We start from the raw sequence: 12,500 nt of genomic DNA on the forward strand, positions 1-12,500 counted from the left end.
AAACATTTCTTTAAGAGTCGATTTTATCGCTTTTCGAGTTATCTTTTTTCTCTCTGATGGAAGATATGGCTTTCGAAGATTTTCTGGATTGGAGCGTTGGTCAACTTTAGTTTTATTTCAGGATGAGAAGAGCAAAGTCGACAACAGGAACAAGAAAGACCGAGCAGTCAAGCAATTGCTTGTGGATTTTGAAATTAAAACCCACAACTCCCTTGGTATTTCGTTCATTCTCAATGTTAGCGTAACAGATCATTTCCCCACAACAAGATCATCCGAATCCTTCGGCGAGTAAGACAGAACTTGGTCCACATGCAATCTCTTAAAATAAGAGTAGGCCTTGCGTGCCTTACGTTTGCCGACACAATCGGTGTCAAAGGTTTTTGTTACAGAGAACATAGTGAAAAGCGGACTGATCGCTGTACCAAACACTTTCATCTAGATTTCTTGGATTTTAAATACCACACTTAGTCAGAAGTCTGTTATACTCTTTTTCTAGCCGATCGAAAATCAACTATCAGCTCGTTTGACTCGAAAGCAACAATAACGCGTGCAGCAAGATCTTTCTTGTTTGCTGCTGTCGACTTTCCTCTTCTCATCGTAAAATAAAACTAAAGTTGGCCAACGCTCCACTTCAGAAATCTTCGAAAGCCATATCTTCCATCTGAAAGAAGAAAAGATAACTCGAAAAGTGATAAAATTGACTCTAGAAGAAATACTTTGACTCGAACAACAAAGTGCCAATGGCGTGAGTGCCCGCACTTCGGCATGTTCATGATAACTTTTCTCCATTTCACGGACTTGAACAGCTTCTACACAACTCATACTAGTAAACTAGTAGTAATCTCTGTATGCTGGTGATGAAAAGGTGCACGAAGGTGGTGTGGCCATTATGATGAGCAAGCGAGCAGAGAGAGCCCTCATGGAGTGGACCCCGGTGAGCGAATGGATCATTACAGCTAGATTTCACTCCCGCTTCAGGAGGCTCTTAGTGATACAGGTCTACGCGCCACACAACGAGAGAGAGGAAGAAGAGAAAGACCACTTCTATGAAGAACTGCAGCAGACGATAGACGGATGCAAAAGAAACGATATTGCGGTAGTGATGGGCGACTTTAACGCCAAGGTGGGAGGAGACAACGAGGAATACGAGAGTTGTACAGGGAGGCATGGGATGGGAGACAAGAATGACAACGGAGAGAGGCTGTGATTTTTCTGTGGCAAATGGCTTGGTCATCACAGGAACATTGTTTCAACACAAAGATGTTCACAAGGCAACATGTGTCTAGGCAAACGGGAGAGTGACTAATCAGATTGACCATCTTTTGATCAGTAGGTGGTTGAAACCTGCAGTCCTCGACACTAGAGTGCAGAGGGGGGCCGATGTCAAAAGCGATCACTACCTCGTCAGGACTAAGATTCGGGCTGAAACTCAGCAAGTATGCCAACATGAAAAAAGTTTAAGCCCAGGTTCAACACGGACAAGCTGAAGGATAGAGACACAAAACGGATGTACTGTGAGGCAGTGGGGCGGAAGTTAGAGGAGAACAGAGGAGAGGGAAGAGAAGAGGTACAGGAGTTGTAGGAGGCACTGAGGAAGGCATACGTGGAGTCAGCGGAGGAGGTCCTTGGGTTCCAAACCCTGGATCAGTCAGCAAACGTGGAAGGTGATAGACGAAAGGAAGGAAATCAAGACGAAGTTGGACAGTACTAAGTCAGAGAGGATACGGAACAAGATCACGGAGCACCACAGGCAGAAGGATAAGCAGGTGAAGAGAAGCGTGAGAGAGGATAAGAGGAAGTGAATGACAGAGAAGGCCCAGGTAGCACAGACAGCAGCAGAGAACGGGAGAGCTAAGGAGTTGTACGACATCACCAGAGAGCTGAGTGGTAGCGGGCCGAGGAAGACAGCGGCGGTTACCAACAAGGAGGGAAGGCTTCTCAAGAAAGGCAGGCAAGATGGAAGGAGCACTTTGAGGGAGTCCTGAACAGGGAGGCACCACCAAACCCACCGACAGATGAAGAAGTGGGGGAGAGGGAGCTGGATATCGACACGGAACCACCAACAGAGAAGGGTGGTGCAAACTCTCAAGAATAGGAAGGCACCAGAAATCGACCAGATAACAGCAGAACTGTTGAAGGTTGATACAGAAAGCACCTGTGCGGACCTCGGGCACCTCTTTGACCTGATTTGGCGGGAAGATAAAGTGCCGAAGCAGTGAAAACAGGGCCTGATATCTAAGATACCGAAGAAAGGGAATCTACAGAAATGTAGAAACTGGAGAGGAGTGACGCTGCTACCTATTTACTGGGTTGCCAAACCCAGTCGGAAAATGGGTAGATTTCCGTTTTATTTTTTTTAGTATTTTTTTCCGTGTCGGTAAAAGTCTTGCCTGTCACTCCCCTGCTAAGTGGTGTCTTTGTGCGCAGAGTCTTCTGTGCGTATTTTGTTACGTTTGAGGGGGCTGGGGTAATACGTAGCTTGCTCTGCACAATTAACCTGTAATGGCGTCGGAAGTCATTGTAACGCAAATGGCGTTTTAGTACATCTTTAAAGAAAATATACCCATATGGAGCTCAAGAATGGAACGTCAAGACAGGCGGTGAAACATAAAGATCTGGAATCTTAAAAAAGCGACGAGTAATGGACTTCGACAGCGTGAATCTTTCGCCCGTCGAGCCGAAATCAAAATATGCTGTACTTCTAATATTTCGCCAAGGTGGTGTTACGTACAACACTGAAACCAAATGGAAATTTCTCTGGTAACTTACGGGTTCAACAAAGACAGAGAAGGAATCGAACACCACAAGTAGATCTGTGATCTCTGTTGTGTGTCTCACAGTGTTTACTGAAGTCGCATCTATTTAAAGTTTGCCTGTTTGTCTGGCAAGTAACATTCATTTTGTACTCAACTCTGCAAAGGTTAAAAAAAATTGTAAATGTGACAGGGAAAAATTACTTGAATGAAAGCTTGTTGTCTCTTTTGTGCTTTGTTATTTACGGTCACGGTTCTTTCGAAAAGGGTTGAATGTGAACTGTCAGAAATTTATTTAATTGCATATGCTTTGTGATTGTGTATTTCGCTTGCACGCACGCAACTGAAATAGGAAGGGTTTCTTGCCTCTTATAGCAAATATGTTGCTTGTTTCAATAAATGTTTCGGTGGAAAATATTTCTGTGAAATTTCCAGCTTTTGTAAATTTATCAAGTTGTGTAATTTTCGAGCTTAGCAAATTTGCATACATGTGTCGAAATGTGATACGGGGAGAATTTTCGTGGTAACTCGTAAGTCACGAAAATAAACAGGTCTGTTGAAGCGTGCTTGAGTTTCAACAAAATGACCCCCAAAATCGGCAAAAGATTGTGACGCTGATGAATAATAAAGTAGCTGCTATTACCAAAACGATGGAATTACCTGGTGATAAATAACCTTGTCTTGGAGAGTAAATTTTTGATTTTCCAGAAACAATGGTCAACCGCTGAGAGTTGGGCGATTGTGATCTTTGTGTTGAATTCGCACATTTCTTGTCAAAATTTATAACAATCGAAAGAAAAAGAAAACTAACAAAAAGAAAAACCCGGTAGCTTGGCATCATTTGACACAGTTGCTTCACTGTTTCGCGAGTAAACATGCCGCGGTAAAATAACGCGGTAACTTGATCAGAGCACCCGCTGAATTCGATGTGCAATTTACTCGGTGCAGCCAAACTTGTACAATTACAACAAAACAACTAAAATCTCCCAAACTGTTTTTCGCTGATGGTAACTTTTTGTATTCGTGGTTCTACATTAATGTTGTTTTCATGTCGTAGGTTTTGTTACCGATGGCAAAATATTTTATTCTCGATCGACCGTCCTGAAACTTCCTTCTGCTCTTCTTAAAAATTGTGTATCCATATTTACTTACTTTTACATCAATATTAGTTTGGCATAAAGCAAGCTAACAAAATCTGTATCTTGCTTGGTTCGCAGTTGATAGCATTAAAATAGAATTTTCGGTCCTATGCTTCTGTTACTGAGTGGTATATTTCTTACTAACCCCGCCGAACCCCTAGGGATTAACTTCAGCTTTCAACTTTTGTTTACAAAGCTGTCAGATGCTGTCAGTGCACGCTTACACTTGTGGTGGAAAGAAGTTGCATGATCAACATGTCAGCCCAGAAGCCAATGTTTCTCGATTTCCTTTTATTTTCTTCAATCTCTCTGGGTTCAGTACTTTGCTAGTAACCACATGTCTTCGCAGGCTACTTGCCCAAGACTTCTACCATGGCACTACAATGATAGACAATACCAAAACAATATCGTGCACTGTTAGAGCTACATATTACGCAAGGACAACTTGAATCTCCTGGAAGACAACACACAGCTTACTTGACATTATGGAATGAATCGCTGTGTTACTTCACTACCACACGTAAGCAATGGGTGTCAATTTTTTTTAAAGAGGACAGGAATTTCTTCTTTCTGACAAATGATTAATTAATAGGCCGTTAGCCAGGTTTTTAACCTCAGAAAAGGATCTGTTTCGTCGTACGAACGTGTGAGGACCTGTGAGCCCAAGGGCCTCTGCTGGTATAGCTTCTGGTATGACTTCTGGTATGACTTCTGGTATGACTTCTGGTATGCCTTCTGGGTGACCCTCAGTTTTCGGAAAAACTAAGTCAGATGCTCGCAAAAACCACCGCAAAAAATAGTAAAACAAAGTCTGATTTCGAGAAAAAACGTAAGATGTCCGTTAAGAACTTTCATAGCTTACGGTAAGTTCCTTAATGTTTTTTACTAATTTCCACCATAAATGAAGGACATGTCGGTCATTCGAAAACAACAGTACAGTAGGAGAATAACGAAAAAAAAAATGGGAAAAAGAGAAGGCACCCCGACCCCGGCCCCGGCCCCGGCCCCGTGTTTTGGCTACTACCAAACAAAAAGTTTCGCGGTGGGTGGATGGCAAGAACTCGACAGCAAATATTTTGTTGAGCAATAGCTGTAAAAGCACAAAAGTGCAGGTGAATGCAAAACGACGATAAAAAGGTTCAATGAATTCGCGTGACCAAGGTTTTTAGGCGCAAAAATTCTTGACTACCGCACAATGACTGTGAACGAAAGTTGCCCGGAGCGTTGAGATAAAATAGGCCGAAATTAAAACGACGAGAAAAAATATATATGGGCTAGAACGCCCTCGTGAGCCGGTAACGATGTTAACCATGTAATGCTATTCTCATAAGATGCCAAAAAAAGAACAGGGGCACCCAACGACCAATTTGTCGTAAAATGTATTCTTATACCCCAGTTAATGAAAATAAATGTTATTAAGGCATTTTCCGATGTTTTTCAGTGTTGCTGAGAAAACATTATCTGTTCCTTTTTCCCAGCAAGACACACAAGAAATTTTCTAGCCAGCTAGATAAAATTGGTTGGTTTCGCAGACAGGAATTCCGCGCGCTTTCAAATCCCTCGATCCAAAACGACCGAACAAAAGCGACAAAACCGGGACAAAACAGGTTTTTTCCGCAAGCGCAATCACTCTGACCAGCCGTCGTATGTTTGTGACTACTCTCTGGGAGAGGGAAGGGGTTCTTTTTTTTTTTTTTTTTGGTCGTCCTCAGTCTTCAGAGTTTCTACAGCCAGCTCGGGTTGAAATGCTAGAAAAAGTCATTAATTCCCAGGCAAAACCTCTATCAATAACAAAATTTCCCAGCCAGCTCATCGAAACACCTGTATTTTTGCCAGCCAGCAAGATTCCTCTGGCGAACAGATAATGTGAGGAACAGATTCGTTGGGTGCCCCTGAAAGTACAGGGGTGCAATGGTCTGACAATGACACTTGATCTTATCTGAAAGTCCGAAAAACAATTTCCTTTCGTAGACCGTCATTTGCATCGTAATGCGTCCCTTTTTTCAATCGGAATAGTCATTTAACGGAATCCTCAAAATTCATCATCTTAGGAGACAAAATCTTTTATACGAATCGTATGAACGCGAATGACTTTCGACCCGAAGGCAACCCAGCTACATGCAATGTTTGTGTATTTAATTTTGATTTGTGTATTTGGCAAGAAAGTCGTGTTTTAGAAATCCATAGCTGAGCAACATGAAATGGTTGGCATTTCATCTTATCAACTGTGATGACCGAAGGGAAAATATCGGTCGGGTGTCACAGTTCTTTACGCGCTCCTGCGAAAAGCAACTAGGTCTACAAATCGCAACTCCGCCTTATCATACCATGTTGGCGGTGCGAATTCCGGGTCTGTTTCCTAGAAAACACACAAGCATTCAGCTACCTGATGTTCTGTTACGTAGTATCAATCATATTGGCGGGAGATACTTTGAACAAATCGACAAAAATTCGTTCACCTTGGCGAAACTAAAAAAGTTAAAGCAGCAATGAAAAATATAATACGCGATCACAAATAGAACCAGTGCTTTTTCGCATGACGGGATTCCGGTGATCACTATGGCTACCGATTTACCACATGAAATCGAGGCGAAATGCCACCTTGCCAGTCAGTCCGTCGAAACCTCAAAATCAACTGGCATCGAAAGCAGCGTCATAAAAAAACAACAGGAGAACTCTCGAAAAACGGCGAAAATAGTATGTCGAACGCAACGAGCATGCAATCAAACACTCACCTTGATTGATCGAGAAAACTTTATGAAAAACGGTAAATTTTCCTTCACAAACCATTACTACAAAACTTTGATCGGACACTCTCACACCGAATTCTGTAAGCTCATCATGCACTTTAGCCTGATTACCCAGCATGCACCGTTTTTCCGAAAGGGTCTATGAAAATTACACCGTCTGACATAGTTTTTCAAATTTTTACGCATGCCGATCATTTCTGGCAGTTGAACGTTCCGCTGAACTAGGTTTCTTTTCCGCCCGCCTTATTACCTCAGAGATATCATAAATGTCTTGCTAAACTCGTTTTCTCGGTCTGTACGGTACTTTGAACTGATCCTCCGTTATTCCCGTTAATTTACGGCCCAAGCGCGAAATCAACGGAAAAACACTCGGTCCGTAACTTATAGTACGGACTCAGTTAGTAAGAGGTATGTATTAGTATAACACGAAAAAAACTTACCTTTTACACCTGAAGCCAATGAAAGAACGATTAACAGAATGGTCAACTCCATGCGTGATAAAATACCTGAAATATTCAATTAAGAAAACACTTGAGAAATGAAGATTTCTTTCTACTCTGGTCTAGCCTGCAAGCAGGCTCTTCAGTTGAAAATGGCGCGCGGTCGAAATATAAGGGCTTGGTAACTAGCCAATAGCCAAGAGTCCTCTCTTGGCTAGTTACCAAGCCCTTATATTTCGACCGCGCGCCATTTTCAACGGAAGAGCCTGCTTGCAGGCTAACTCTGGTCCGGCGTTGATTTGACAAAGAACAACCAGCCGATCGTCATTTGCCGTCCTAAGGCATCAATTTGATTGTCGGTGATTAAAAACCTCGGCCACCCACGAGCACGTAGTTCCTCGTCGATAGCAGAATGTTTCTCGCTGATCCTCTCTTGAAGCATTGGCAGAAATATTACGTGTATAATTTACGTCTCTTAGAGTGATCGCAACACTGTAATGAGAGAGCAAAAGTCGCTCTGTCTATCCAAATCAAGGGGATTTGTTGCACAACACTTTCGACTAACAACGGATAATTTAGCAAATAAAGAGCATCTGCGAGCCTTCTATGAATTAGCTGGATGACCTCAAATGCAGGGTTGTGTATATGCCGATAAGAAACCAATTGTGAAAGATGCAGATATTAACGGTCACACAGTTTGTCTGGGTCCCCCGTGAAATAATAGCCAGAATCCCGTGGAGAAAGTCTCCGAGATAAGCAGTGACATGATCAATTCCACAATGGCGAATGCGCCTTCCTCTACCTGTCCCACGTCAAGCACGCGGCCGCGTGTTACGAAGATTTTCCGAAGATCGAAGAAATCGATAATTTCAACCTATATATTTGATGCTACAACGACATATATATCGAGTTTCAAGAAGCCCATGTTTTACTCACTATGAGCCATATTTGTGTAATTTCCAATGAATTTAAAACACATTACAGAACATATTCAGTGGTACAATTGAACACTTTTGTCACGCTCGGCGTCCCATAGATACCTGCCTGATATCAAATTGTTTTGTAAAATAATGACTTGATGTTTGAAGATCATTCTGTATCACCCACGAAACGAATAAATTTACGAAGACGGGGCGTTTGGTGTTTGTCTGACTGAGTCATGAACAATAGCTTTCAACGAAATTGGAATTTTTTGGTGGCATCAACTGATCCGAAAAAAGTAAATTGACCATTGCAAGGAGGATAGAAAGCTGTCGTTTCTCGAGCGTTAGTGGCCTTCGACAATAGCGTCATTGGAGGCCTTCACTTCCCTTCTTCTTCACGCGAACTCCTCGTTCTACCGCCGGTTCTCCCTTTCCCTTCCCCGGCTGAAAACGCTGTTCACTTTAATGTGCCGCTTACCAACCCCATTATATAAATATATTGGTTATTTTTCAAGTGCTGGACAGCACGCAAATACTTTGTCATTGCACAAATTTCTCCACACAACTTTCTCGGTTACTCAGCAACGTTCCTGTTGACGAAAGGTGGCAACGCCAATAAAACAAACTATGATTGATTGAAAAGAGGAAAGAAAATTCATGTGCGGCAAGGACTTATTTTTTGTACATACTCTGCCAAACAACAACGAAGAAATTAAACACGTTCCAAAACCTAGCTTGGAGGATATTCCGAAGTTAACAAAAATCGGCTAAAATGGGAAATCCTTGACGGAATTTGAATTTGCGGCTGATAATTCGAGGAAAGTGGACTATCTGGCCGGCAAAAATGTTCTTTCGGCTGGGAAAATTCATCTCGTTCACTTTTTATCCAAGTATCCAGAGTTCATTTACACTCGTCCGATGGCGTTTAGTCGTAGACCATATCATCTCCATTTGTCAGTAGCTCAAAAAGACAATTTTGGAAAACATTTTGAGGGCTGGCCTCAGAAATTTTTGTAACCATTCAGTCTTCACCATTGCTAGAAAAGGGAAGCAATTAGCCACTGCTGGTTTAAGAAATTCTTGAAACTGCTACATTGGGCCGCTCTTAAAGTAAAGGAAAATTTTTGACACCATTTTCAATGACGGATGGTTTAAGAAATTTCCGATACCACTACCGAAACTAGTTAATTGTTTTAGCAATGTCCAAAGACACTGGAGCTCCTGAGGTACTAGCCTAGACAGGGTAACGTTACTGGTTTCAAAAGTTTCCGGAACCATTAATGAGGGGTCATTGCGGGTATACGGTATTGAGCTTTTTTTCATGCGGTATTTCGGTAATTTAAATGTTTACTTGCGATATTGCGGTATCATCTAGCCCGGCGGTGTGCGGTGTTTCATCATTTTGGCTGACGGTATTCGGTAAAAGAAGGTCCTTCCCGGTATTGCGGTACCGTTCATTTGCCCTCTTCTGCCTAATAGACCTCATACAGGTCAATACACCATGCAAAACAAAACACAGTAACGTTCAGTAAGCTATAAAGGTCAAGAAGTAAGCTATAAATCTATAAAGTCTAGAAAGGTCGATTAAGGTTTTGCCATAATGGTAAATGATTACACAATTTCTGGACAGTTAATCTACAATGTGATTGTTTTTCCATCCAATGACAATGAGCCTTTTCCGTTGAGTTACCTGACCCGCCTTTTCGATCTGTAAACCTGTAATTTGAGGTCTTAGAGGTCTTCTCACGTTTTCTGGTCTTTTCTTGGAATGGCTGTGGCTGCTCCAGATGACGAGGTCATTATTGACTATGTGGCTTTTTACTGGGTTGCCAGTATGGCAAACCCAGTCGGAATCTGCGTTTCATTTGTTTGTTTGTTTGTTTTTTCGTTTTTTTGTTTTTTTCCGTGTCGCTAAAAGTCTTGCCTGTCACTCCCCTGCTAAGTGGTGTCTTTGTGCATAGAGCCTTCTGCGCGTATTTTCTTAGGATCGAGAGGGTAGTGGGAAATGCGTAGATTTCTCTGGTGGACACAGTAGAATGATTAACTTAACAGGCAATGGAGTCGAAAGTCATGTAACGCGAATGGCGTTTTAGTGGATCTTTAAACAAAGTATACCCTTATGGAGCTCAATAATGTAAAGTCAATTGGATACTGAACAAGACACGCGCTGAAAAGAAAATCTGGAATCTTAAAACGGACGAGTAATGGACTTCGACAACAATCTGTCGCCCGTCGAGCCGTAATCAAACTGAGCTGTAGTTCTAATATTGTACAAGTGTGGTGTTTTGTACAACACTGAAATCAAATGGAAAATTCTCTAGTAACTTATGGGTTTAACAAAGACAGAGACTTGGATCTGCTGTTTGTACTCAATTATGCACAGTCTTCTGGTAACAATTGGAAATTTCACTAATTCTGGTTAGTCAAAAATTATTTGAAAGAAAGCTTGTTGCCCATTTTTGCTTGATTATTCAAGTAAAGGGTTTTTCAGTTAAGGGTTTGATGCTGAGCACTGGTGAGAAATTTATTTAGTTGCGTTTTTGACATTTCGTGTAATTTGACACGATTGAGTTTCTTGTCTTCACGCACGTAATGAAATACGGCAGGTCTAATTTGCCTCTTATAGCAAATATGTTTTTTTTTTTCAAAAAACATTTCGCTGGAAAAGGTGGCATTTATGCATTCATCATGTTGTGTAATATGCGAGCTTAACTGGATAGTTTTTATGGCAATAGTAAAGTATTTTCGTGTCAAAATAAGGTAAGCGTCTTGTTGTGTTAACTCAATTAAATATAAATATACCAGGCGGCGTAAACTTGATTTCCACTCTCAAAATTACCTCCAGAACCTACTTTTTACGTAGAATAAGCTTTGAAAATGATGTTCTTGTCTTCTGTGATGATACCATAGGCAGCCCAAGCTCGCGTCACTACAGACAGCCGTTGAGAATTTAAACGCGTTATAAGACTTTGTAAGGGAAATAAAATACCGTCGATTATGAAGCCTAAAAAATGCTCAATTTAACGTTCATTCAATAAAATGAATAAAAATGACGCACCTCTGGTGTATTCTTGTGCTTTTTGGAGCTTATTTTACCGTTTCGGGAAGTCCTTGTTTTCAATGTTCTATTAAAGACGAAGTCAAGGCTGCACACTAAGATTTCGACCGTTGTCAGCTCACAGGCGGTTTGCGACTCGAAAATCCATCCCAGCCGCGATTTTTTTCACACAAAGCTAAAGCCACATCATTTGCGAACCTCCGTGAATGTTTCGTCGTCAAAAATCCCCACGTACTTGGCTGGAAATGAGCATTTTCTGCTTCGATTCCACAGATCCTGATAACCGAACAGGACACGGAGCTTGGGTCCGAGGTCAAATTAACTCCACCCGGTGAGTTACAGTCATTTCATGTATAACACTTACCCCATCCCCACAGTGGCTTCTCGAACAGCTCCATGGTTATGAGCGACCAATGACAAAGCGAGGCGACGCGACGGGACATCAACAGACAAAACAAAGAGCAAAATTTGAATATTCTGCGGGGTTTTCTTCGAGCAACAAAACATGTTATCAAAGGCGACCATTACGTGGGCCAGAGGTTAGTCATTTTTATTCATTTTATTGAATGAGCGTTAAATTGAGCATTTTTTAGGCTTCATAATCGACGGTATTTTATTTCCCTTACAAAGTCTTATAATGCGTTTAAATTCTCAACGGCTGTCTGTAGTGACCCGAGCTTAGGCTGCCTATGGTGATACTTGACGATTCGGGAAAATTTTGTGAAAAAGTATTTATAACGGGTCACACGCGCAACTTGATCGCCCGAACTTCCCGTAGTATGCATAACATCCACTTGGCCTTTAATTTTGACATCCCATTGAAAAAAACTCGTAAAATATGATTCGCGGACCGGTCGATTTCTCTGAAATTTGAAAGGATGATTGCTAACAAAGAGAGAAAGATTTTTCGCAATAACTAAAAATTCCTGTGTTAAGCATTAGAATTCGACGAAGAGGTAAATGCGAGTAAATTTGTTGCGTGCGTTGCTATTTTTGTGATTTGAATTATGAAAAAATATCTACGGATAGAGCGTTAAAAAATCTTCATTTTTAGCGGTTATTTGAACATAAAAGATGCAACGCTTGACGAAAAATAATATTTTTGCTAATACAATGTATTTGAAAGAAGAAAAACTTTGCGGGAATTGCGGTGAAAATGAGTTAACAAATTTGCATACGTGCATGCGAGGAAACAGGAATTTTATTTCTCTGACAAATGATTTTGTCATTGTAGTGTAAGATGAAATTTATTTGGAAAGCCAATAATATTTCTTTAACTTCGTGGTTAATCCAATTTATTGCTACGACTTGCTAGTGCGAAGATTGTTTACATGAAACAAAGGCTTTTTGCGAATTTTGAGTGTCATGAAATTACATAATTTGCGTGACAAATATCCTTTTACTCTAACCCAAAAACATTCAGATAGTAACAAACTT

The 12,500-nt window shown here is 41.2% G+C and overlaps 1 protein-coding gene and 1 pseudogene across 1 annotated transcript in view; one reads left to right on the forward strand and one right to left on the reverse strand.

The window, feature by feature from the left end:
• The window catches only part of LOC138046079 (adhesion G protein-coupled receptor L4-like), an 87,067-nt gene that overhangs the window by 69,997 nt on the left and 4,570 nt on the right, over positions 1-12,500 (reverse strand). The window contains exon 2 of the mRNA XM_068892758.1: positions 7,083-7,148. Coding sequence (XP_068748859.1) covers positions 7,083-7,134 — 52 coding nt within the window. The 5' untranslated portion in view covers positions 7,135-7,148. The remainder of the gene's footprint in view (positions 1-7,082; positions 7,149-12,500) is intronic.
• Positions 1,103-1,711, forward strand: LOC138044700 (craniofacial development protein 2-like; annotated as a pseudogene).

The sequence above is a fragment of the Montipora capricornis genome, chromosome 4 (genome assembly GCF_036669925.1).
Source record: "Montipora capricornis isolate CH-2021 chromosome 4, ASM3666992v2, whole genome shotgun sequence".
NCBI lineage: Eukaryota > Metazoa > Cnidaria > Anthozoa > Scleractinia > Acroporidae > Montipora > Montipora capricornis.